Source organism: Lineus longissimus, chromosome 13, assembly GCF_910592395.1.
Source record: "Lineus longissimus chromosome 13, tnLinLong1.2, whole genome shotgun sequence".
NCBI classification, from domain to species: domain Eukaryota; kingdom Metazoa; phylum Nemertea; class Pilidiophora; order Heteronemertea; family Lineidae; genus Lineus; species Lineus longissimus.
The window spans coordinates 14,393,818-14,421,635 of NC_088320.1; the positions used below are offsets into that span (position 1 = coordinate 14,393,818).

At 40.1% G+C, this 27,818-nt stretch overlaps 1 protein-coding gene across 1 annotated transcript; it reads right to left on the reverse strand.

Moving 5' to 3' along the window:
* On the reverse strand, positions 1-27,818 carry LOC135498195 (multiple epidermal growth factor-like domains protein 6). The gene is made up of 13 exons (XM_064788401.1): positions 27,739-27,818; positions 23,557-23,623; positions 22,992-23,132; positions 21,964-22,086; positions 19,606-19,719; positions 17,185-17,301; positions 15,528-15,644; positions 14,767-14,868; positions 12,802-12,927; positions 8,545-8,661; positions 7,979-8,083; positions 7,345-7,749; positions 1-2,532 (listed from the first exon to the last, which is right to left on the reverse strand). The coding sequence occupies exons 2-13, from the start codon at positions 23,621-23,623 to the stop codon at positions 2,399-2,401; spliced, it is 1,668 nt and encodes a 555-aa protein (XP_064644471.1). The 5' UTR covers positions 27,739-27,818; the 3' UTR covers positions 1-2,398.

Genomic DNA, 27,818 nt, shown 5'->3' on the forward strand with positions numbered 1-27,818 from the left:
TCAGTGAAGATCTTATTCTTGAAGGCATGTACATGTACAATCATTAAGAGTCTTGTAAGATTCTTAGTTAATAATAGCGAGTTTCCGCAAATGTAACGAGTATGAATTACGAATTACGAACTTATAATTACACAGGAACTTGCGTTCCAATTGACAGTCAGCTTTATCTGGTGTGATAGAGTGAATGCTTTCGTCAAGTTCCGGTCGTATTGAAAAGCGGACATTGCGACAATCAAGAGTAGTCAGTAACGACTAGAACAGTTTGTCACCACGAATTCAAAAATCGCTGCGACTAAGAAATTACAGTGAAGTGGTGAAATAACTTTGGATCCCGAGTGACTCTTCTAAGGGTACGACGCTGATCAGCTAAGAAACCAATGAACTTGTGGTCTCTTTCTCGGATAAATAGCAATTCGTGACTCGTAATTTGTAATTCGTGAGATTTGAGGAAACTCGCTAGTGTCATTAGGTGAATATTGGTTTACTTTAAAATGTTTTGAACACAGGTACTAAAGTGAAATGCATTATACTGAACAAATGAAATATCTCTGGCCATAACGATTTTAAAAACCACAACAAATAAATACATGTATTTTGAAAAATAACATACTGGAGAACTGAAAGTTTGCCAATGACAAACGATGGACATATTCGCGGCAGAATATTTTCGCGAGACATAGAATTAAACAAAATAACAAAATTAACAAAATTAAAACTGTCTATTTTGACATAAAGATCTTTGTGTAGGGGGCTCTAGTGTAAATGTCATCGATATAATACACTCAATTTCATTTGTTAACACTGTCGAATGAATAGGCTTATGGCACTCGAGATGAGCCTTAATTAGGCAAAAGTAAATAGTTGTTGGAGAGGTGTGTTTGTTAGGTGTAATTATGATACGTGCTAATTGCGCTCGGTATACACATGATTTTTTGTCACCTTTATCATCGTATGGTTTACTAAGCTGAAATCGACATGGGGCCAAGCTAACAGCAAGAGATTTCGCGAAAATATTCTGCACGCGAATTTTTCCAGTCTACAGTAATTCTTCGTGAGTAATATATTAAATGAATGACCTCTTGTCCGAAACAATTAATCTTCGACCTGTGTATGTGACTCACGAATACCGGGTGATTCTTAATAATGATTGTGAATGTTGGGTAAATGGTTGAGTTTGGAGGGTCAATATACATGTTGGACTGCTGTTGAGTGCCCATTTGAGACACCACATTCGTCTTATGATATAACGCCTCGGCCTCAGTAAATGACAAGGAGCAGGTTGGTCAATCGGCATTAGAGACAAACGCCAGCGTTAGTTCGACTAAGCGTTATCTTACAGAAAATTTAATTTACAGTAAAATAAGAATTAAATGCATCGTTACATCTAACGACGATTGAGCAACCTGGCCCGGGACAACATATACCCTAACAAATATGGTTCTATTTTAGGTTTTATAAACAATTGAGGCAAATCTATAGAATTTAGTTAATTTTTCAAATTCGATTCTTTTTACAGAAAATTACATCAAATGCATCCATTTATACAGTACTTAAACTATCATAATGTATTTCTAATTCAAAGCTTTGATATATCTTATAATAGGGAATACAGACAAATTTATATTATTCATAGTAAGAAATCCAACATCAGTCTGATCTATGTCAGTAAACCAGCCGCCTGACTTCGCTTCGAAACCTATCCTGTTACATAACATGTAAACAACATAGTTACTTTGCTATATGTCTTGACTGGGTGCTTCAATTTTGATCAAACTTGATTTAATGTGGAGCTTTAAGTCCAGTCTTTGAGGATTTGTACATGTCATGCAATCATAAAAGTAGGAGTCATGGCCTTTAATGTACGCTTCTCCGGCCCTGCACACAAACCCCCGAGACATTCGCCCTTATTTGGTGAAGTAGCCGCAGAATTAAGCAAGCCCAATCAGAGAGTCGCTTACATTTGAGTCTAGGAATTTCAAAACGATATCCAAACTCGCATCTATTCTCCGGCGCAGTGGATAGTAGAGATAGTAGTCCTATGCTATGCTTGAATGTTATCGCTGCTTTGGAGAATGATCCGCATTTGATCATGCCGACAACGAGAGGCAGTGACTCCTTCTTAGAGATCTGAGTGCGGTTTTGATTCATACAAATCATAGAAATACAGTACTAGAACCGAGGTTGATAGTTTAATCTCGGTGCTGACTTAAAGATGACGTACGCCTGTACTTCACCAAGTGAGGGCGAATGTCTCAAGGATTTTAGTGCAAGGCCGGAGAAACGAACATTAACCCCTGATTTCCTCAGGATGGGATTACAGATGACTTGTGTTAAACATTTCCGCGGAATCCGCGTTTTATAACAGCCACGTGTTGTACAGGTAGCAATTCTACTCGCGTTATCGGCGGGGTATGCAACATTGTCTCGTAGCTGGGCCATCGCATTTGCCTAACAGGTAGCTACCCCGACAAGGAAGGGTGTTTGGCTGGCATGTCCCGCCTAAACGGACGAAGCAAGCAGTGTCAGCTACACCTTAAAAAGGAAAGTTAAAGTTTAGAACCTCGTTTTACATGCATAAGGCCACTTTTCTCTTATTTCACAATTTCTTAAAACGGTAACTCAGCTAATGAAATTGATAAAAAAAGACAATTTCTCTACTCTCAGCAGCTCACACTTGCCGTTTAGCAGGTTCAGATTGAGCATTGAGCATTCCCCCCGAATTCTAACAGACTCCCGACCTTTAAATTGGCATTTATATCATTTTGAGGGAATATCAATTTCTTTAAGATTTCATGTTCTAACCAAAATGTTGATGTCTATGCTCATCCTTTATTTCTCTCACTGATGACATGTTTTCCTAACAGGCCTGAAGTACGTGTATGTACAGTCATTCCAGAAAGTAAATGTCATCCGTTTTTTAAATGTCATAGAGATAGAATAAGATAATTGAATGCGGTTATCAGCAGAGAATGGTATATCTAGTTGGTCATGTATCTGTTGTATTTGGACCCAACTAATCCTGTCTCTTCATTATGTAACAGGCAATTTAAAAAATGTCCAAAAAGTGACTTTTTTATTTTATTCTATTTTCGTTCTTTTTCACAATGTATGGGTGAACTATGATGCAAGAAAGGTTTTTTTTGCTTTCATTACTAGAAAATTCCTGCTAAATTCTTTCATTTTGAAGATCAGTTTTAGCTCGCTACAGGTGATTGTTTTTTTCACACAGCTGGTGACCTTTTGGAACACCCCTCATAGTCAGCAATGCAGTCAGTCAGGGTATTTATGGCCAACTCAGCTCATACATGAAGGATTGGGGGTCTTTATCAATGGTTATGGAAGAGATTAAAAAAACTAACATAAAAATCCTAAGCAAAAATGTGCATTTGTCATGACTATCGAACACACTATATGGAATTGCAAGTGCCAAAAATGCTGGTCATAAAGCACATTTCATGGGCTCTTTTATATTTCTAAAAAGGCACATGACACAAAAAAGTAATTTTTAGACCATTTTTGAAATGTTTGTTACATAATGAAGGGATGGAATTAGGTGCATCCCAAAACAACAGATACATGACCAACTAAATATACCATACACTGCTAAAAACTTTCAAATAGCTTACTTTCTCTCTGTGATATTTTTAAATGAAATGGCCAGGGCCATTGTGCTCACCTCATGTGGAGGAAAGATGGATGAAGAGCATGGTATTGTGTCATGAAGTGTTAGGTTTGATGTAGGTCCAAACAATTACAATTTCCCCAAAATGGCCAATTTACAGTACATTTGACCTCTGTGACCTTGAAAAGTAGGTCAAATCAAAAAAGACCCTGGTGACACATTGAATGGTTGTTAGAATTAGATGTGCCCATGATATAAAATTGGTGCCAATCGGGCAAGTAATTAAGGAATAATAGCATTTTGAAGAGTTTTGGATTTGGCCTCCTCCCTGGAGGCCGAACGGCAAATCAGATCGGACCAAACTTCGGTACCTAAGATCACCTGACCAAGGGGTGCATGTGTACTTAATTTGTGATCAATAGTCATTGCGGTTAAGAAACGTGCCAAAGTTACGGCCTGACGGACAATTTACACCATTTGACCTCTGTGACCTTGAAAAGTAGGTCAAATTAAAAACCTGGGTGACATATACTGTATAGTGGTTAGATGTACCCATGATATCAAATTGGTGGCAATCTGGCAAGAAGTTGAGGAATAATCAAATTTTTAAGGTTTTTGGATTTTGCCCCCTGGTGGTCAAGTGGTGAATCATATTGGACCGAACTTCGGTCCCTGGGATCACCCGACTAAGGGGTACATGTGTACCAAATTTGGGATCAATAGTCATTGAAGTTTAGAAACGTGCCATAGTTACATCCATTTGACCTCTGTGACCTTGAAAGGTATGTAAAATCAAAAACCCGTATTATATGTGATGTATCCTTGCTTGGAGTACCTATCATTAGATTTTTAGCAAAAACAAATCAGTAATAAACGAGTTATCGCATTTTTAAAGTTTTTTGGTATTAGCCCCCTGGTGGCCAGGTGAAGAATCAGACCGGACCGAAATTGGCTGTCAGAGATCATGTGACCTAGTTCATAATGTGTACAAAGTTTCAAGTTCATAGCACAAGCGGTTAAGAAACGTGCCACACAGGATACGGACGACGACGGACGACGACGACGACGACGACGGCGGACACAGGGCTATCGTATAGACTCCCCTAACGGTGAGTCAAAAACGGAGGACATTTTACTTTCTGGAAGGACTGTACACGCACATGTCGTTGGACCTTTGTCAGGACCATTGCGACGATGAGAAATGTTCAAGCAACAGCTTGGTCCGCGGTGAATAATTCCCATTCTAAAATAGTCGATAACATTAGCTCAAATGTGACCGGAATTTTAAAAAGATAAAGGAGGGCTTACCCTCAGGACGAAAGTCGAAAGAATTATTTTAAGGTGAATTGGTAAAACCTTATTCTGTTTCGTAAACATGTAAATGCACAATCTTTACAATGCTATAGGCTTAACTCTAGCGGGGGCAGGGGGGGGGGGGATATCCACCAGTTGTCAGCGGCAAAAGTAATAATTGACCATAAGTTTGGCCGACAAATAAAAAACTGTCATTTTGCTTCCCCCTCCCGAGAGCTTGTTGTACTTTACCCGGGGTTATACAGTCACTCAAGTTTATTTATTGGCGTTACTTTAGACATGTGTTAGAAGTTTTAATTGCCAAAATTGTTAAAAGAAATATCCTTCCCCTTCACGTTGGATAACCGTATCGGTTTAGCGACCAAAAGTACGGTTCAACGAACTTCCGCCTATGCACCCCAGCAGACGACGTGAGTTGAAAATCATTATATACATGTATGAAATACAATATGAAAGATAAACTTAAACTTACAACAAACAAGCTATTCTCCGAGCAACAGTTTGTAATATGCTCGAAGCACTGGTGTGCGATTAGTGCGGAGAGACGTGTGTCGACGTGTTCTCACAAACACTGCTCCAGAAATCGAGCAAAATATTCGGCTGATGGAAGGCATGAACGATTAATTATTGGCAGTAAGATTACAAAGTACAGTAGTATCGCGAAACACCGTACACTTGCATATAAGGTCAAGTATTACGCGATGTATCTCAGCAATGCGAAATACATATTACTTGCCACTTCGTACGTCTGTACTGTTGGCATTGTAGTGCAAGATAGCCCTGCAAGAGTGGCGTTAATTTCAGAGGCTTCGCCATAAAATAATGATTTAGGGGTTTCCATTCTCAAAATAACTCTTAGCATGGGGGGGGGGGGGTTCCATCCAAACATAACTCGGCGCTGCAAGGGGCTCCACGAAAACCTTTTGTATGACATCACATGGCTTAATTAGGTGAATTAGTATTCACACTTCGGGTCACTCTGAGTATTTGGCTCACACCTCATTAACCCCAGTCAACATAAGGCTTTGATCTTTATTGCCCTATTATGGGAAGCCCTGATATGACATTTTTCCCATTTAAAAAAAACCTACTTGATGTCATCGAATATTTGTCATATTATCTAATTTTTTGACCAACGGTGAGTTTCACATTTTGGTAACTATGGTCACGAAATGATATTTTTGTATACTAAATTTGGATACTTTGCATGTATCAATAAACGTACTGCATTGTATCTTTACCTACTCTACTCATATCTGGATGAGTTTTGTTGAAATCTTCAAATTATTTCTTTTCACGTACATACTGTCTTCTCCCACTTAACCAAACGTTATCAAAGACCCAGATTAGAAAGTTCTGGTTAACCAACACTATCGGCATAAAATGAGGACGCCAGTCGTATTGTATTCATTCATTCAGTACAGGACTACCCCATGTCAATGTTCATGTCTTTTATCCACTTACGTGGAAGGCGCGGCATTGGCATTGTGGCTGTTCTTTCTAATGTTCGCCTGCGCCCAGTAAGGGGATTGGCATTTTACGATTCAGCCGCGCTCGGTTAAGTGGGAGAAGACAGATATCTACAAAATTAGAAAGCAATCCCTGACAAGCCCACTCCCCCGGATAAAATAAGGGCTCTAATGAGGATGTTTTTCACCTAAACCTGGAAATTGTGTTGGGATCCACAAAAAATATTAGAAAAAGAAGCTCACGTTGAAGAAATCAACCAAGTTTTTGCAGAGTGACCGAAAATCGAAGGAACATTTATATACAAAGAAAAAGCCTAAGTTCATGTATTATATTATTATTATGTATTTATATGTGCGAATATACGTATACATATAGAGGTTTCTCGTATTTGTACCCTGGATAATCATTTTCCCAGACTGCCGAGCATCTTATCAGGCATTCCAACTTACGGAGCAGTCTGCCCTAGATGGTGCCACTTGGGATCTAGGAGAATGGTTATCTCACAAAAAGAATATCGAAAAAACGTTGTTATTCTCTCATTCCTTCGCTATCCACAGGACAAACCAACAGAGCGAAGAAATCCTGTTTTGATTAAAATAATGCTTGAACAGCATGAATTTACGAGAACACAACAAAGTTATGTTGAAAAATTGAGTTGTTCTAACTTGATTGAATATCCTTATCCGGCCTTTCCCAGGGCAGGCCAGCTCGGCAAACTGGAAGGCCTACGTGATGATTCAGGTTGATGTAGGCCGCAGTACTTAACCCATTGCAGTTATTTGATAGGAACAGCAGGTTGTTACACAAAACCTGCTTTTACTGGTTATCCTTCTTTTATTTTCACATATCGTTTAAATGACTCTTATTTTCAAGTCGTTATAGAGCAGGGCCCCTTTTCAACAGTTTGTCATTCGGATAAAACAGATTGGTTTTCTTACCTGTAGTAGTAGTAGTAGGTGGTCGTGTAGTAGCAGTAGTAGTAGGTGGTCGTGTAGTAGTAGATGGTCGTGTAGTAGGTGGAGTAGTAGGTGGTGGTGGAGTAGTAGATGGTGGTGTAGTAGGTGGAGTAGTAGGTGGTGGTGGAGTAGTAGATGGTCGTGTAGTAGGTGGAGTAGTAGGTGGTGGTGGAGTAGTAGATGGTCGTGTAGTAGGTGGATTAGTAGATGGTGGTGAAGTAGTAGATGGTCGTGTAGTAGGTGGAGTAGTAGGTGGTGGTGGAGTAGTAGTATTTGCGTCACAGCAAACTAGACCATTTATGCAGTTCGATGACGGCAGAGGGGTTCCGCCAAAACTCATACATTCATGCAGGGTCCTGCATGGTGGGTGTGGACACTCGCATGTTCCTTAAAAGAGAGGCAAGTTTATCTTCTATTGTAATTAACAAATAAACAATGCAACACTAAAATGTCCCTTCGCCGAACCTGTCGGATTGCTGTCTTGGATTTCGCAATATTTACTGCGACTGCAGAAAGAGTTGCTAAATGCCCATGAATGAACTGCGGCAAGATCGGTAGGGGTAGCAGAGGCTTTATTGAATTTCACCCCAATCAAATTTCCAATATGACTACCCACCTTTGCAGCAAACCGAGCTATTCGTACATTCCCAAGAAGGAATAACCTTTCCTCTGTGCTCTTCGCACGTGGCTTTCGTGACGCACGGTTTATATGGACACGGCACTGAAACATAAAGTGAAACGCGTTCATTGCAGAAGAATAAGGAAATCCGCTTCCACTTTTTGAAAACACTGCTGTGCCTCGTAAAGTATAATAATGATATCACTAGTATCAGTCGTGCAAGAGGTAATGAATGTATCAGAAAATAAGTTTTCTCCCTGAAAGGCTATACTACTCCGTTCGTTAAAAATATGAAACTTGTAAGCAAATGTGAAAATATCTAAAATTTACCAATTTTTACCAAATTCAACAATTACAAACGGCGAACCCTTTAAAATACCCGGAGAGCCACCTGCTTGACATTAGTGGAACTACTATTATTCATGCATGTATATGTAGTTTATTTTCTGTGTTTAGTGTACATAAATGATAGTTCACCCGTTTTGTAGTAGGCGTAAGTAGTATTTTAAGGAGATCACATATTCTTAGAAATATCTTTCTTTATAAGGACGAATGATACTTACAGAGGCAGCAGGAAGAACCTATCGGACAAGTGCAAGTTTTCTGGTCAAGCTTTTTACTTCCTTTAGGGCATGGGCCTTTCACGCATACGCCTTTACATCCACTTAGCTCACATGTGTCTGAAAGATAAAACGAAATATAACTTGCATATGTTTTTTCAAAGTTAATGCGTAATATTTACAGTACACCGAAGCTTTACCAATATGCTGTCTTCTCCCTCTTAACCGAGCGTCAGGAAAATGGCTCGAAAATGACTTAAGTCCAGAAACATGGCAGTCGGTAGTTTTTTTACCGGTGGGCTGCAATAAGACAGCCAATTATAGTGATCAATGGTAAGAGGAAGACAACCTTGTAAATGTTGTCATTTCAATAACAACTGGTCGCGGCCAGGGCCAGTACTCCCTGCAGTCAGGGTGATGATTATTGAAGATACGTAAGTCTATTACAAGTCCATGTAAATGGTTGACCAATCCAGAGTCTTTCAATTTCTAATCGATTATGGAATCGTTTTCTTGTGGGGTAAATCCAATAAAGGGGACTTTCGTCTCGAATGTCATAACTGTTGTGTGCCACCTTGCTTTGACCACGTTCTTCTGGTAAGATGTACGCAATCCGATGGATTTTGTGGGTTGGCCTAGCAGGCACCCTGATGATCTTAACGTATGGAATGGAGTATGGAGATTATGTTGACAGCCCTATCCCTGATACCACTACTGATGATGATGACGACTACGACGACTACGACGATGTAGATGATGCTAACCAAGCTGTACCGGGTGCACGTAGGCACCAGAAAAGCTACAGTCTCAATCAGAAGATTAACCTTATCGAGACATACCAATTGGAGCATGCTATAGGATTACGTCATGCTGAAACTGCGCCATCCTTTGCTAGACACCACCGCATAGCACCGCAGACATTTAGACGTTGGTTAAGCACACAGAAATGACTTGTTTGCCCTCCGAGATAGATCAACTCAAGACCATAGAAAATGGATGAGAAAACGGCAACACGGCACTGATGCACAAGGTAGTGTTTCATCAAGCATTCTATTCCTCGCTAAATGAGTTTCCTTCTTTGTTGGCTTATACCGCTTCTGTGTCATGGACGGAAGAATAAGTCACATGATACATCATAGCGACTGACCCTGACCATGCATTTAACAATATCAGTATGATTGTTCCCGGGACCCTTATTCCTAGGACTAACATTTCGTTCATACCTGTGGTCATCGCCAATCAATATTTACTAAAATGTTAAACGTGTTAGCTTTTTTTATTTCAGCATACTGTCCCGAAATGGAAAACAATTTGAACACCTGGTTCCTTGAGCGCCGAAGACTTGGTTTCCCTGTTTCCGGTGAGGATATTAAAGGGCAACTGGAAGAAAATTTCGGCAATGGTTGGCAGAGCTTCCTAACGAAACGAAGGCCAAAACGATACCTTTTCCATGCATCTTCACACTGGCTTAGCAAATTTATGGAATGGTGAGCTTTATTCCTCTGTTGCATGGCTCGGCCTTAACGTACAGAATGGATTGTATTCGGTGAATTTAAATAATATGCTAATGCCATTTTAGGAAACAAATAAGCTATCGAAGGAAGACCAAAGATTCAAGGGGGTTACCTGACAACGCCCAGGCATTGGTTGCCAACTACCTGAGAGAGTTTGCCGACCTCATCAGAGACGGACGAAAAGGACGAGCCGAGGTCAACTTCAGAGGCTTGGCACCAGATGGTTAGGTCATTCTGCAGCTTCAGGCGGATGCTCCAGACAATATGCAAGTGAGTATTGGCATAGAATACAAGTCCGTGGTTGTAGTACAGGACATGTACCTGATGTCATCAGTGTTGTCATTGACGGTCAGACATTCTAGTTAATGGTAGTATTTTTTTGGAAAATCAGAACGTCTATGACTAAAATTGCTGTAGGTTTGACATGGATGCAACCAAAACATTGTGCGTGTCTGACTGTTCAGAAAAGTAATGTAAATGTTCATACTTGTTGTTTGCTTTTCCAGGTAACTGGTAGTCCACAGGGTTGGGCCCGACACCAATCGCTAATCGAGTGGTCGCAGGCCCTGATTCTGCCATTTGTAGCAGGGGTCACGTTCCTGTTACTTTTAGACAGGTACCTGGCGCATCGAAATCAGCAGTTTCGGGATGCAATCAACGCAGAGAATGGGACAGACACTTTTATCCCAGGACGATGTACTTCGCTGCTGCAGCCCGTGGACTTGACCGTAAACAGGAGCTTCAAGTGTCACCTGAGGACTATTTGAAAAGTGTGGAAAATCGGCCACACCGATGATCAAGGACATTGTGAGCGGATCACCAGGCGGGAAGTGGTCAGGATGATCAGCCTCGGCTGGAAAAGGGTCACACAACAGACGATTATGAAAGGTTGAGAGTCAGTGGCCTAGTTCCTGAGGACGATGACGAAGTCGGGGAGGGAGTAGAGATGGTAAATGATGAGCTTGAGCAGTTTGTTGAGGGGATTGAGTTTTCGGAAGGAGAAGAGGACGGTGATGTTATTGATGATGACGTGTAAACCCCGTTTGGATAAGAAAATTGATTGGTAAATTCTTAAGTAAATCTGTGATCTTCTTTAATTTATTCGTTGACAGCAAGACTTCTTTATTGGAACATTCTGCATACCCATGAAGCTGGCTTTATCATAGACCCCAGATTAGAAATTGCTGGTTAACCAACACTATAGGCATAAAATGAGGACGCTAGTTGTATTGTATTCATTCATTCAGTACAAGACCACCCCATTTTAAAGTTCATGTCTTTTATCCACTTACGTGGAAGGCATTGGCATTGCCCACGAAAAGGGAGTCAATTATCAGCTGTGGCTGTTCTTTCTAATGTTCGCCTGCCACCAGTAAAATCAGCCTATTCATTTGGACTTGGTCCAGCCGCGCTCCGTTAAGTGGGAGAAGACAGCACAACGTATGGCATGTATTCTAAAACATTTACAATGAATTTTTACAGTGACTCCTAGTATTTATTTCGTCACTGTGACTTCAATTTTCGATTAGGAGACACCATTTACTTTTAATCTCTAACGACAGGAACCTGGCGAGAAGGCAGTGTGTGCCCTATTTATCAAATAGTTGGCAAGTGAGAAATCGTCAGTTTTGACCATCGGGGCTCGGGCTTTCGCGCTTCCCTCTCATGAGGGCGATGCCTCAAACACCAGACCAACAGAATCATGAAGAAATAGTAATCAATTGTATTCATAATCGTGTTCGATTTTGTGTGGTATGTATTTTAAAACCGGTCGAAAATCTCGATAAAATTCATCCCCTTCTGTTTCGTGATCATCAAGCGGTGTTTGCCAATAACCTAGATTATCGACAAAAATCTTAACAAATGTCGCGGTCTGGCTATATAGAAATCGTGAAATATAAAGATTTGGAGAAATTTCGCAAATAAATACGTGCGGAAATGTTACTGTTCACAGTAGTATTGTCAGATTACTCTTGGTTTTATTCATGTGAGTTTCTAGACTAAACACAGTCGTTATGTTTTATTCATCTGGTTGTTAAAAGAAATTGTTTTATTATGTTAATATTCCTTTGCCGGTGTGACAGCGGATATAGTCCCCCTGGAGTCATAGTCCGGTAGCATTGTATTTGACCAATTAAGCAGCATGATCTATTGTACCGCTAACCCTAACCAAAACATTTAGCAATGCGGGCTATTGTTACACAGACTATCAGCCCTAGGACTACTATCCCTTGCACACCTGTGTAGAAATTTAAAACGTCCTGAGATAGGATGCCCGGGAAACAAATGATTCTATTATGCGCTTCAATCTCTGAGCTATTGACTGACAGTCAGGGTCTCTGTAGAACAATATTGCAGAATACAATAGGGCCGGACACTTTTTCCAGGGCGGCATTTGTTACTGTTTCACCGGTTTAAGCCGATCGACCCCTAAATCTGTTTCGTGGGAGGTCGATTTGAGCAAGATTTACCCTGATCACCCGTCGAATAGCCAGTAGAATATTTGGAATTTAAGCTTAGGTGGGAGCGGGCATTGTTTATAGACAATAGACCGTTATTGGACTTGGCCTCAATTCTTTTAATTGCGAGGAGAGGGCCAAACTAACGTTTGTGTGTGAATTCGTGTACTTTTGTTGTCCATATACGAGTAGCTTTGTACAGGTAATTTGTCGACCAATCTCATTCTGGATGACTTGTTTATCCAAATCTACTAAGATGCAAATCGTATTTGAGAATTATCACTTACATTTGCAGCATACTTTGTCAGGCGGACAGTAGCATGTCCCCTGCAAATAGATGAGCCTGTGTGTGCACGTGGCTGGGTGTGCACATTTCGCCTTGAAACTCCTGCAGTTCCTTTCACATGTGGGGACTGAAACAAGCATTACGAACGTAAAACAATAAAATGGAAATATTGGTCGCTTTGTATATATTTACACAATTCCAATATATGTTATGATGTAAAGAAAGACCATTATGTTTCATACTAAACTTCAAGCGATATTGCCTCCGTTACCTCCGCCCATACAACTGAAGAAATACATGTACGTGTCACTTTCTGTATATCAATAATAATAATAATGCAATAGTACGAAAACGCTACACTTGCCAGGATATCAGACCGCGATGGTCGATCAGTGGCATCACGCTAAACTTGTTACCATTGTGTGTACAACAATGCCAGATATGAATGAGTATTAGCCGATCAATTTCGTTTGAATTAGATTGCATACAAATGCATGCTGTACTTTTCGACAAAGGATTGATTGGCGTTGTTTATAAGCTTAGCAATATCAATACATTGAGGGTCAAGATGATTAAGTTTAGAACATCCTGCAAAATAGTCACGTAAGGACGTGCGGGTTTGCATAATATTTACGTTGCCCGTTAGCGGTCGTGGTTCACGTGCCACAAGTAAGTTGGATTATTCATTGGGCGGAACCCATGCTTGATAGTGCATGGCAAAATAGTTCGCCACAGCATTACTGTGCTCACCTTGCTGAGAGGACACAATTTACTGGCGGCACTCCAACCACAGATTGGTCCTCATTTTTCAGAGTTCAACTTGATACCGGAAATGATCACCTAGTGGACATTTCAGATGGGAATAACATTATTTTTCCAAAGAATAAACCCTTCAAACGGATTTTATATTTTTTGTTGTTAATGCCAAGTGGGAGGACACTTTCGTGTTGATAATGGAGTACACCGAGCCGTTGTTAATGGCCGATCTCTTTGCATGTATCGAGATTTGTACCTAATTATCTCACGAATAGAAGACATGTTTGACAACTTCTACTAACATAAGAGAAGCCGAAGGCCTGACGATTCCTCCGATTATTAAAAAGGTCCTTAATGTACTCTGGACACTGTAAAATGCAAGCTTTTCAAAGGGGTATCGAAAATGCCGAATTATCAAGGCTTTTCAGATCATTGCAACTTGTTCGCAATTCCAGGCATGCTGAATCTGTTCACGGACTTGTTATCCAACTTACATGTTTAAAATTTTGCTCAATCAATTAGAAGTACGGAGAAACTTACCATAAAGTGTGAATAAAATCCAAGTTCGCCCTCTCCCCCATCGTTCATAAATGCGCTACACAATGTACAGGGGGCAAATTTGTCAAGTGTAACGTATATGTTGGTTACTCTGGACATTACACGTTATTTACTTCACAAGTTTTCGGTATCTGTTGATTACTTGGTTGCGTGATATTGTCTGTGGTTATTGGACAACCAAACACAAATGAGGGTAACATTCAAGGCCTTCGCAATCAAGACCTTTTTAAGCCTGATAGCACTTTTAGGCAGTGCTTAGTGCGTCCAGGTTCTTCTACGTCATTAGTATCCCGCTGCATACACATGGTGGAACCTCGTCACCTCATAGACATTACGAATGCTCACAGCTCTTTAGCGGGATGGAGGAAGATACAACCTCGGTCCCACTTGTCTGGAATCGTCTTCTCAAGTCAATCATGAGGAGGCCGGTCACTCTTCGAAACTTGAATATCAAGCCTAAGTCATCTAGATACAATACAAATAACCACGGAAAATATCACGCGACCAAAGCGATCAAGAGATCGCGAAAGCTTGTGGAGTAAACTACGTAATGATTATCCGGCGGGAGTTACCGAGTCATAAACACTTCGATACGTCGAAATAGGCAAGAATGCTGTCTGTCAACAATATCATTAGTATCGTTTAGACTTACGTTTGCAACAGACATGTCCACTGGGGAGACCCGTAGCAGAGATTACCCATCCTCCAAGCCTGTTGCATGAAGCAAGTGTTCTAGTTTGGTGGGGACATTTGCCTACAGAAAAAAAAACATGGTTAGAACTCGTCCTTCTTTCTATAACAGCGTCTCCAGTGATGGACCTGCTGTGGTTAGGCAACCAGAAATACTTGGGTTGGTATATGATATGGAACCAGTCACAAAGTATATAAAACCACTCGTTCTTTAACTTGAGATATTTTTGAATAGAAATTGATACATCATTGTCGGTATTGATTGTCTCGCGAAAACCGCTCGGCCATCGGGTGGAGCTAAAATGTTGCGTTCGGCTTTGGTCAGCATTTTAGCTCTCTCCTCGCGATTTTGTGAGGCAACCAATACCCCAAGATCAGTGTCAGATTCCAATACACAATTTTGGTATTTGTTGCTTTCTTTTTCACATCTGTTGCGTTAATACGATAGGCAATTTAAGGAAATCATATCAGTGATGAAATATTGTCTTACTGACAAAGTTAAAATTAAAAAGCCCAATATGTACACTAGCTTATTATATTTTTCAACACGGAATGCGCAGGATACAAAACCATCAAATTAAAAGAATTACCACCTAAATTGTTTTCCTCAAGTTGTTCGTTACTGTTATCAACTAAGAATCTTACAATGATCTGAAAATCTCAACTTTTAATAATCGTATCGCAATTTTCGACTATTGATATAAACAAACCATCAATACGTACCGTGACAACACATGAAGCCACTTGGACAGGTGCAATTTGGAGTCGCTGGTCTCATATGAACGGGACAAGATAGTCCTTTGACGCAAATGTTGCTACAGGGAAAGGACTCACAGCTGTCTGAAAGAAGACAGGGACCTCGATCATCAGCAGGAACATACTTCAAGATGTGTTGATGCGGCGCGCTTTTGCCACCAATTATGCGTTCAAAAACTCCTGCATTTAGCAATGTTTAGTGTAAATGCGCTATGCGCAAACGAAACCTCATTTTGAGTTAGGCAACAACCAAAACCGCCTGTATCGGTGAAAGATATGGACGCAGTCAAAAACATTTAATTTGAGATGTTCTAGGACATAAATTGATACCCCACCGTCGGTATTGATTATTTCAGCAAAACCGCTCACTCTCGGGTGGAACTAAAACGTTGGCCAAAACTACGGCTTTGCCTCGGTATACATTTTAGCTCCACCCGCGTCGTTTTGGTGAGACCACCATTAACCTTCAGTCTGATATCAAATCCTTAAGTCAAAGACTTCGTAGCCTTAATGAACGATGAAGTAAGAATATCGTTTGTGACAGTCGATACTGACCGAGTGTGTCACTGCTGAATCGGTTTTTGTGGTATACCAAAGTTATTTCAGGTCGGAAATCCCGACCAGATCCAAATATGATTCTAAGTGAAACTTTTATTCAGTATCTAAGTACCCTGGTATCTATAGAGGTATAAAGTGTTTATGAGCTATTTGTCTAAGGTTTTGATCCATATTTTGAACAGTCGACTTGATAAGTATGTGCAAGACAACTCCACTTTGAATAAATTTCAAATAGGCTAAAACAGCTGATCACACCTTTGCTCTCTGAACGCTCATCGAAAAATATGCTAAACGATTCAAAAAGCTATTATTCGCCTGCTTTGTCGATTTAAGAATTACTTTTGAGAGTGTTTATCCCAAAGGATTACATTTTAAATACTGACGTAATATTTTTGACCTAATTATGAACATGTCTGAAAATAGCTCAGCCTGTATTAAAGTTGACAATGATATCACTGAATCATTTAATGTAACTACTGGTGTTAAACAAGGTGAAATAATAAGCCCTCTATTTTTTAATCTGTTTACTAACGATTTGCCTGATAGTTGATAAAAACACTCTTTTTTGGAAGCATCTGATGACATGTGCTGATAATCTTGTATTGGTCAGTTGGTCTTCAGAATGCAATCAATAAATTGGCACTTAGAAGCAAATACGAAACAAATAAAGTGGTGAAATTCAGTGGTAATGGACATAAGTGTATTGACATACTTTATCATTATAAGTGTATTGCCATACGTTATCTTGGCATCGTTTTGAATGCCTCTTGGTCTTTTTCACAGGCTAAACAAACCTTAGCCAATAAGGCTCGGAAGGTCTTGTTTAAACTAAGATCTAATATTTCAGGTCATAACAAATTTGAAAACTCAGGCAGATTCAACAGCGAATAATTCCTGTTCTATGGCACTCGACATGGATTTGCAACCGGCTGAAAGGTGTGCGACACTTATTGCCCGTCGGGATAAGCCTATTACATGACTTTCTTTAGTATTATGTCATACCCTAATCTGGAATTTAGGAATTTTAGAACTGTTCTCGTGAGAGGACAACTCCACTCGTACTTACATTTACAGCACTTATCGGTAAGAGGACAATTACATCTCTCGTCATGAACTGGATGGTTGCAAATCGACACTTTTGGCACACATCTCGAAGGTTTGCATAGAGTTTCACACTTGGCCTCTAAAGATAATTGAAATTATAAGAATTATTAAGGAGCATAGAAACTAGGTAAATTTTTTCTGAAATTTTTCCAAGTCCGAAACCTAAAACATGAAATGATATAAAGAATGTTGCTTGCTTACTTATATTAAAGATATATTTGGGGTCGGCAACGAAAATTGAATAAATGAAACAGTCTTTCAGGTTCACAAATCGTCCTTATCATGAGAAACAAAGGAATTTGTTAGTGCAAGGAATAAGCAAACCTGCTGATTTTCCTCTGCCAAAAACCTTATCAATGCGTGAATAAGGGTCATGCATGCTCGCGGGGCAAGCTAGCATTTTGAAGAAAAAAATTACCTAGAGTTTATGAGTAAATGGTGATTTTATTTGCAGCTTTTTCAAACTTTTCCAATAGGTTTAATCATGAGATTTTTAAAGGGACCAGTTTTGAGCCCACCTAAATGTGCAAACATGGGCATAGGCCTACAAATTTGTATGCTGAGCATATGACAAATCTATGGCATTTCCAGGAAATGTATTAGATAATTCTTAAGTATGGTAACTTAACAGCCAGCGTGGCCAGAAACAGCGATGTAAGATCTTGGTGAATTGACATGTTATTCATATTACATGACTTTTCCATTCATCGATGGTTTGCAAACATTTATGCCACTGATATAGCTAATTAGGCCTACCAGCATTTTTGGTGGTGTGAGTTGGGGACAAGACCTCACAGCAGAGACGGGCAATTTTGCCATGGAAGAAATAAAAAAAACTGTAAATAAAATCACCATTTACTCATAAACTAAACGTGATTTTTTCTTCAAAAGGCTAGCTTGCCCTTGCAATGACCCTTATTCACGCATAAATAAAGGTTTCTTGCAGAAGAAAATCAAGGTTTGCTTATTCCTTGCACCAAAAAAATTCCTTTGTTTCTCATAGTTAGGAAGATTTGTGAACCTGAAAGATCTCATACCTTTAACATTGTTGACTGACCCCAAATTGATACTTGAAATAAGTAAGCTAACAACAGTTTTCATTTTATTTCATGAATTGGATTTTAGACTTGTAAAAATTCACCCAGTATCTCCTCCTTTTAATACAATATATATTGAAGAGACGAAATTCATCAACCTCCAATGTGACTAAAACTGTTGAAGCGCTTATACCATATCGTAAGATATCATGTATTCAGGCTCGTACCTATTTCCCTCAAATTGTTATTTTGTATTAAAAGGGATCGAAGGCTGGACTCAAGGATTAAGCAGAGAGAGGTGGCTGTCGGGGTCCGTTCGAGACCCGTCTCTCGAATCTGGAAAACCCTCCCACCCTCCTCTTCCCGGTTGTCCAGTTTAGACATCGGTGTTCGTTACGTGTGTTGGTCCGCAGTCATCATTCTCAAACCATGCCATGCCATGCCGTATCCTGGCAAGTTCAAGATTGCTTTTAAAACGCCAGATTTCACTCCTTCCAGCAAACCCCATTAACATCTCCGCGAACCTGGCACGCAATGACTGTTGCGAAGCATTGCTAGAAAGAAGTGCATCCAACTGTTGGGTAAGTAGTAAGTGCGAAATATTTCAGCTATGATAAGGCAGATAATGTTGCAGTTAATTTTGCTTCCGTCAAGACATAGATTTTTCAATTTTTAGCACAATTGTAAAGCGTCACTTTGTTCAACCAATATTCTAAAACCGTGCAAAATATATAATTTCGTCGAGAGAAAGCATTTTGGGTTTTTGCAACTTATTGTTGGTGCCTTGGTATTTTTAAAGGTTGGCTGTTGCTGCAGTATAGTTGTGCCATTTGGGAGGTCTCGCTATCCCGTGCCGACGACACCGAGAATGACAAGTTTTTGTGAATGACGTCATCAGTTTAAGGGTTGGTCTTCCTGTTCTCGAAAGCGGATACCGTAATTTAGGTCGTGGAACCCGGTTGCTCCATCGCGAACCAACATTGGCAAATTTGTGGGCCATTTCGACATTGTTCGGTAGCATATGATATTTTTTCACATTCAATTGACCAGATACAGTATAAAGTTTGTTGTCATGTCGTGACAACGTGAAAAAAATGCAATATTCTGTACGCCACTAAAATAGTCGGTCGAAACCTTGAAAACCTTAAAAAAACGTTAGTCGCTGTTTTGTCTCGGTTCGGAATGTGAAACCCATTTCTATATACATGTACATGATATATACCATGCAACCGATACGGGTAACCGAACGAAAATATTTTTTTCGGCGAATTGGCTCTCGGAAGGGAGAGAGCAAAACTTCAACCCCGACAGCCCCATAATGAGATTAAACTAGGCCGTTTCGTTACCTTTGCAGCATGACATCCCTCGGGGACATGGACACCGTGCGCTGAGGATCTGGAAGAAGGGACGGGCACATACTCCGTAAATGCATTGACCTCCACATTCAAAACAAAACGGGCCTGAAAAACGAAGTTTGGTAATTGATGAGCGCTACAGTACAAGGAACTGATTCATGCAGCCATTCAAAATATGACTTTGTTCGCATATGTGTTCGATTTGGGATGATTGGCTGCACACCACCAATATATTTCAACCCATTTTCCTTTTAGACATCAACTGCCATAACCATTTCCAATATTTTTCTCAAACCTGATATTTGCATGGCAGAAAGGCCTCACCATAGAATGTTTGACAGGTCCCATGACCATGATAATTTCAGGGTTTGACATGGGGTCCTGAACATTTTAAGGTCGTTAAGTTTATCAGAATGTTCGACAGAAAAAGCTTTAATTCATCATATCAGAGAAACTACATTCTGATTTCACAGATAGTAGCCCTGCTGGACAGTGAGACCACGCATCAGTTCCTTTAAGAATGATCACCTTGTTTCTAGATTGATTTTTTCTTCAAAATATACATAGTTGAATGATGTTAAAGGACCATTGGAATCTTTAAGGGCAATGTTCCCAGCTGTCGGCTGCCCAGTTACCTCCTATTTTACATCAGTAGTTTCCATCAAAAAATTGCACAAAAAAGGGAAAAAAAATCAAAATCTGACTGAAATCACGCTTTTCTGCTGTTGACTCCGATTCGACCCGATCTAGTTCTCCATGTGTCGACCCTTTCCTTGCGGAACGATGCACTAGTAAGGCGTTTCCAGGAGCTATTGATCTACCCTGTGACGTCTGGGTGCTGATGTCGACTTTTCCGAGGTCACACTGCTGGTGACTGATTACCCCGCAACTGCGACGATAAATGGAAATGACTTTGCATCTTAATAGCGAGGTGAAGTGAACTCGGATCTCGGCGTGCACTCATGTGGCGGGAAAGGTCTTTTGCATTAGGATTTGTTCGTACTAGAAATAACGAAAAACGCGTTTTTCTACTATCTAAGAGCTGAAACAAAATTGGAAAACCTCAAATACGTTTAGAAAAAATACTGATGAACCAGAGGAAGAACAAACATACTGCAATAAAAAGCCACTCATTCCATTAATTAAGGGCACCAGTTACTTTCTAGTTTCGTACAAAAAAACTGTCCCTGTTTCAATATTCGGTATTTTGAAGAATTTTGAATAAACCTGAATGAACTGGGATATTCTGGTTTTTGTTTACCGCAACAATGAAAATACGGTATACTGTCTTCTCCCACTTAACCGAGCGCCAGGAAAATGGCTCGAAAATGACTAAGTCCAGAAACATGGCAGTCTGTAGTTTTTTACGGGTGGGCTGCAAACATTCAATATGACAGCCAATTATATTGATCAATGGATATAGGAAGACAACCTTGTAAATGTTGTCAATTCAATAACGCCTAGTCGCGGCCAGGGCCAGTAATCCCTGCAGTTAGGGTGATGATTATTGAAGTTACGTAAGTCTATTACAAGTCCATGTAAATGGTTGACCGATCCAGAGTCTTTTAAATGAATTTATTTTATCTGATCGATTATGGAATCTTTTTCCTGTGGGGGAAATCAAATGAAGGGAACTTTCGTGTCAAATGTCATAATTGTTGACTACAATCTTGCTTTGACCACGTTCTTCTGGTAAGATGCACGCAATCCGATGGATTTTGTGGGTAGGCCTAGCAGGCACCCTGATGATCTTAACGTATGGAATGGAGCATGGAGATGATGTTAACAGCCCTGACCTGATACCACTACTGACGACGACGACGACGACGGCGGCGGCAACGACGACGGCGACGGCGACGGCGACGACGACGACGACGACGACGACGATGTTATTGATGATGACGTGTAAACCCCGTTTGGATAATAAAATTGATTGGTAAATTGATAAGTAAATCTGTGATCTTCTTTAATTTATTCGTTGACAACAAGACTTCTTTATTGGGACATTCTGCAGACCCATGAAGCTGGCTTTATCATAGACCCCATAATAGACATTTCTGGTCAACCAACTATATAGGCATAAAATGAGGACGCTTGTTCATTCATTCAGTACAGGGCTACCCCATGTCACTGTTCATGTCTTTTATCCACTTACGTGGAGGGCAATGGCATTGCCCACGAAAAGGGAGTCAATTATCAGATGTGGCTGTTCTTTCTAATGTTCGCCTGCCACCAGTCAAATCGGCCTATTCATTTGGACTTAGTCATTTTACGATTCAGCCGCGCTCGGTTAAGTGGGAGAAGACAGTATGTATATGGTAAAAATAGCGATTTGAAAACTAACATAACCTTTGCAACATCTCGTTCCTTTAGGGCAACTACAGCGTGTATCTCGAACAGGAGATGCGCAATGCCGATGATTTGCCACACATCTATACATGTTGCTGCACTTTTCACATGACGTAGTGGTAGCTATAAGGGAAAGAAAAGTAAACAAGAAATATAAATTGACACATAATAATTATAGGTGGTTGTACTTTTCTGACGGCTACAGAAGGATCTACTTGCTAGAAGTGTCAGACAACTAATACAATTTTGACGCACAATTATTCATTTTGTTTTGCTTTGGGACGGCTTTTCCCATAATGAGGAACCGGCGCGATTTATCCGCCGCGTGGCGCTGCAATCGATCATACCAAAACTCTCACTTTCCAATGCATTATCATGTTAATTCTGAGTCCGAAAACGATCGCTTAATTTCGACCGATTTCGGCGAGGTTTGCATCTTCCTGTCTTAAATCTATCGAGCTATCAGTTTCTTAAGATAATTTTGCGGAAAATATGCGCGATGCCAGTTATTGGGCACGTTTTCTGTTGTTGAAATCCTGTGCAAAAATGTACGCAATGGTTTCCCGTGATTGACCTCGTGCGACGTCAACATACCAGAAAATGACGTCATGGCGTCAGAAGGTACGATCGATTGTGGCGCCGCCACTGGCATATATCTTAACGCCGGTTCCTCATTGTTTTGTCTTTTTTACATCACAGCAGTTTGCAGATGTTTTGTGTATAAAATGATCAGAATTTAATCTATGTGCAGAACAAATGTGATGGCCAAGGCGAAAGCGTGTCATTGAGTAAACAAAATACACGAACTTTATCATCTTATTCATTATTTGATCGGGTGGGGAATAACCTTTCTGAAATGTTTGCTACTTTCAATTTTGTATCATTCCATTATAGGGTGTAGAATGGGTTAGCCAGTACATTTTTTCTCTACGTTGTAGTGATGGGTTAAGTGGACAGATTGTTCAGTGTGACCACTGGGGGGGGGGGGGGGGGGGGGGCTCTATATATATATATCTCTTAATACTTACGGTTAGTTTCTAGCCTGCAACATAGAAACCCAGGTGAGCACATGCATTGCTTCGAATTCTGTGGTATATATGGGTGTTGGCAGTATCCTTTCATACACTTCCCGAAGGAACATCTCAGGTCATTGCAGCAGACCCGCTGTGCTGCAATGGGAATTAATATTGATACAATGTACCCTCGAGAATGGGTTCTATTCGACAAATTGCCATCACTTCTTAACGGTTTCGCTTACTTTTCCCTGATTTTTCCAACAAAAGTCCTACATTGTCCGACTTTCCCTGATCGGTCAGATTTCAGAAAAATGGGGGGCCCAAAAAAGGGCATTAATGATCAAAGACCTACGCTGAATGGGGCTAATGAGGTGACTCAGAGTGACCTAATTGAGTGAGCTAATTAGTATTCACATTTAGGGGCACTCTGAGTGTTTGGTTCACACCTCATTACCAAAATCATGAATTAAATTATCAAAACGAAGCATCAATTAAACTTTTAATGAAATGGGTGCTTGGGTCCAAAATATAATACAATTTGTTTTGGTCAGCTTGCTGTGCCAAAAGGCATACTTACGGGTTACGGAATAGGCATGTATTGTGGCAGACACACATACAGCCACGTGTAGTAATAAGACCCACATCTGAAACAGACAACAGATATATCATATATCGGGTGGATAAAAAAACTGTCCCAAATTCAAGCGACAGTATCCAAAATCGTAGTCCAGTCATTATCGTCGAAATTGCTATGCTATCATATCGATGCTTATAGTTTGAACTATAAGAACTTATCCATAAGAGTAACCCCTAAAGTTTGGAACTTTTGTTTTCATCCTCCCGGTATAACTGGGACCAACATCTGGGACCCAAATTTAAAGCGGCTTACATATGCAACATGGAAAACACGCAATATACGACCAGGTACGGTTGGGGTACCTAGGTCTGGAAAAGATCAAACTATATCCCCTTTTCTCGATATTAAAAAAGATACCAGGGTTGCGGACCTTTAAATTACAAACTTTGGTGTTAGTATCAATCGAAAGTATGCACGACTTGATACAACGAAGTACTCTAACCTGTGATCGAAAAGATAAGTTACTTTTCAAAATACAACACAGCCAGGGAGTTTGGTTCCGTGTAGCTATGGAGTGCTGGTCACAGACTCATTGGTTGGCTCCGGTGTCACTCTGGCCGGAATTACAATGAATCGAATGATTCTGGTTTAAGAGAAACTCCCGAAGTAGTGTCTAAGTTTGTCATTAGTCTTTTTAGACTATACTGTGAAGCCTACACATTCGATGATGATTTTTTTTCTGCTCCTGACTCTTACAGCTACACTGAACCCTACTATTTCACGGTGGTTAACATACACGGTTTATCCAGGGCGAAGAAATGACTATTCGTCGAACCAAGCCAGGTACCTCTGCTACCATTAGGATAATATTATCAAACTGGCACATCATATCAAAACTGCGACCAGAACCAGCTGGGGATCGGCGCGATGGTAGCAAGATTGCGACCAAAACCAGGTAAGGGAAGAGTAAGTTTTTGGAGTACATGTCAAAGAAGCCCACAAAATGGGGACTGAAACTGTGGACTTTGTGTGACTCTGATACAGGGTTTCTCCTACGGTGGATTTGTTACACTGGCAAGTATGATGAGCCAGCTGATACGGATGTTAGTTTGACAACTCAGGTTGTCATTGACTTACTGAAGGATGACTTTGACAATCAAGGATATTATTTGTACACTGATAATTTTTACACTTCTCCTGAACTGTTGCTTGCACTGAAAGACAAATGTATTAGGGGTTGTGGGACAGTGAAGGCTAATAGGAAAAGTCTTCCAGCAGGTATAGGTGGCATCGCAAAGAAATTATTGGAAATCTGAGGAGTCTGACCTCATTGCCTTAGGTTGGAAGGACACTGGCCAGGTTACTATGCTATCATCCCTTCATGATACTGGTAACAGAGAACTTCGACTACGTAGTAAAAAAACCCACAGGATGGAGGAATGTTCAGAAGCCTGTGCAAGCTTGTGAATACAATGCTCACATGGGGGGAGTTGATGTCTTTGATCAACTGGGCACATACTATAAGTTTCCTTTCAAAAGTCTAAAGTGGTATCAAGTCCTATACCACTTCAGTAGGGAGGCAGCATTGGTGAGTGGACACATTGCTTACCTCATGGCCCATGAAAAAACAAGGAAACAGTACACCTAAGTTATGTTCCGCCGTTCCGTCATCGACGCATTGACACGTGAAGCCAACCCAGTTGCTGCAAAGCCAGCAAGGAAACGTTCTAGTACTAATGAGGCACTTGAAGTCAGAATGAATGGCCTAACCCACCTTACAAATCAGCATGGTGTAGACTGTGTTCCAAACTGTGATTTGTGTAAGAACAAAGACACATTTCGCCGAGAATGTAAGGTGTGCAGTCTTCGAAAGAGGGAGTGCAAAGCTTCGACTCCTGAACTGTCTCCGTGTTTACGTCATCAAACAAGAATATTAGAGAATTGTCAAGAGAGACCATCTCTATGTGTCCCCAAATGCTTCAGGCTATATCACACTCAGAAACTCAGTAAAAGAAGAAGTGCAACTGTCAGTAAATTGAAAAAAGAACGAATGAGAAAAAGCAAAGTTTGGTGAATGGTAAGACCACTTATACATATTCATTCTTTATACATGCTTCCAGAAATTTATGGCTTGCATTGGAACTAACTTTTTCCCCCTTGTCCGTCATTTAAGGCATTCAAGTGTGTTGGTCAACCATGACTATCTCCTTTGTCCCTCCACCATAAGGCCTAGTTTCCCCTTATGACATCACTATTTCGGACACTCAGCGACCCATTTCTGGAAAGGTGTTAGCCAACATTATTTACTAACATTTTCTGTAAACAATTGATGTTACAACTAAAGAATGAACTAGATACTTTATCTTACAACAGATCCAGGCAAAGAAATGGGGAAAAAATGAGAAAAAAGGGGGAGAAAGGGTAAAAATCAGATTTTCACGAATTCCGTTGTTATGACAATACTAGTTTCCATGGCAACGGCCTCTGGTACATTTGCAGCATTGCAAACTGTTCCTCATCATGTCTTGTATAACTGGTCCAAATATGGTTTGAAAGGCTTGAAAGATAAAGTGTCCAGACCCTGCTAAAGAGACTTACCCTATTTTACCCTACTTACCAGCTGGGGATTTTACCCGCGATAAATTGAAACCGTAAATGGATTTGTTGAAAGTGGTTTTTCGCATAGATCAGTGTTCACCGATATGAATACACCTGCGTACACTTTTGTTATTTCAGATTATGAACGTGATACCTCATAAACTATATGCCTGATCGCCAAATAGTGATACATTGCAGCATGCGCATATGCTAAAGATGCACAGGGTAAATCCTGGAGGCCGTAAGTCAATGAACACTTCAAATTTTGAACATTGGCAGAAGTCTACAAATCAACGAATTTTTTAATGTTTAAGCAGTTTGTTAGGTTCTTTTCTGAGAATGGCCTCATTGAGTGTGTTCATTCATATATGCACTCTCTGATATAGGCAGAACAATATAATCAAACGATACAGAAAGAACGAGAAGTTTAAATAAACTTGAGCGATATCGCAATCCTAGCCTACACTATAATTATTCGGAATGTGATAGACCATTGCTACGCAGAGGATAGATCGTGAACAATCACCACCGTGTTTTTTAGTCATGAAGGATATGTTTCAATAATCTTTTACACATTCGGGACCTAATTGTGCATTGTTGTGTAATGAAATTGGTGTCGGCAGGTAGAGATTCTGCTTTGTAATGGGAATGACCTCCCTAGTAATATTCGAAATGCGGACTCCATCACAACTTTTAAGACACTCCTGAAGACCCACCTTTTTCAACAACATTACGAACATTAGAATTGTTTATTGTTGTCAAAGACTATATACTTCTTATAGAGACTCTGTTTTTGTTATGCGCCTTTGAACGGCCCAATATAGGACTGATAAGGGCGCTATATAAATGTGATACATAGATAGATAGATACATAATGTTTTAAGGACATACTTATTGATACATGTATATTCTAAAAAAACGATTAAGAGATTTTAGTTACTGCCCATATTAAAATATGGGCAGTAACTCACGGACACGTTCATGATTGCAGTGAGCTAGGAAATAAAGCTGTAAAGAATAAACGCGTTTCGACTTCATTTAACTCACTACTTAGTGAAAACAATCAAATTTGTCTCGGAGAAATCGAATCTGAGACAGACCAACAATTTTTCAACATGAAAAATAGGTGAAATTATTAAACAGTAACTTTACCCATACCATATTTTAGAAACGGCAATGTTCTGCTCCCGTATTGATATCTTGTAATTGATCTTTAGATGCACAACTTTAGATGCATCTTCCCTTCTACACGTACGCACAATCCCGAAAGTCTTAATGAATTTTGTTTTTATAACATACCAAATTAGATCTAAGTAAACAGGATCTAAGTTGACACGCATCCAAATTAATTTAAAAAAATCAGAGTTGTTTTGAGGGACCATGGGACGTAGATCGAGCCTGTTTACTTAGATCTAATTTGGTATGTTATAAAAACAAAATTCATTAAGACTTTCGGGATTGTGCGTACGTGTAGAAGGGAAGATGCACATTATTAGAATATCAGATAAAGGCATTACATGTGTACAGAAAAAAATAAACATTAACGAAAAAAAGGAAAATCGATTGCAACTAAATAAAACTTACTGTGCTTGTCTTCAAATTTCTCCAAGAGCTTCCCTGTTAAAACGAAGAGAAAATTTCGTGCGTGCGTCGCTAAAGCGAAT

What these genes read in the sequence shown, in the direction of transcription:
- LOC135498195 (XM_064788401.1), bottom strand. Translation starts at nt 23,623, where the DNA reads ATGTGGGTCTTATTACTACACGTGGCTGTATGTGTGTCTGCCACAATA. An exon ending in TACCGATAAGTGCTGTAAAT is followed by an intron (nt 15,645 to 17,184) that starts GTAAGTACGAGT and finishes GTCTTCTTTCAG; the next exon opens with ACAGCTGTGAGTCCTTTCCC. An exon ending in TGGACATGTCTGTTGCAAAC is followed by an intron (nt 12,928 to 14,766) that starts GTAAGTCTAAAC and finishes TGCTTGTTTCAG; the next exon opens with TCCCCACATGTGAAAGGAAC.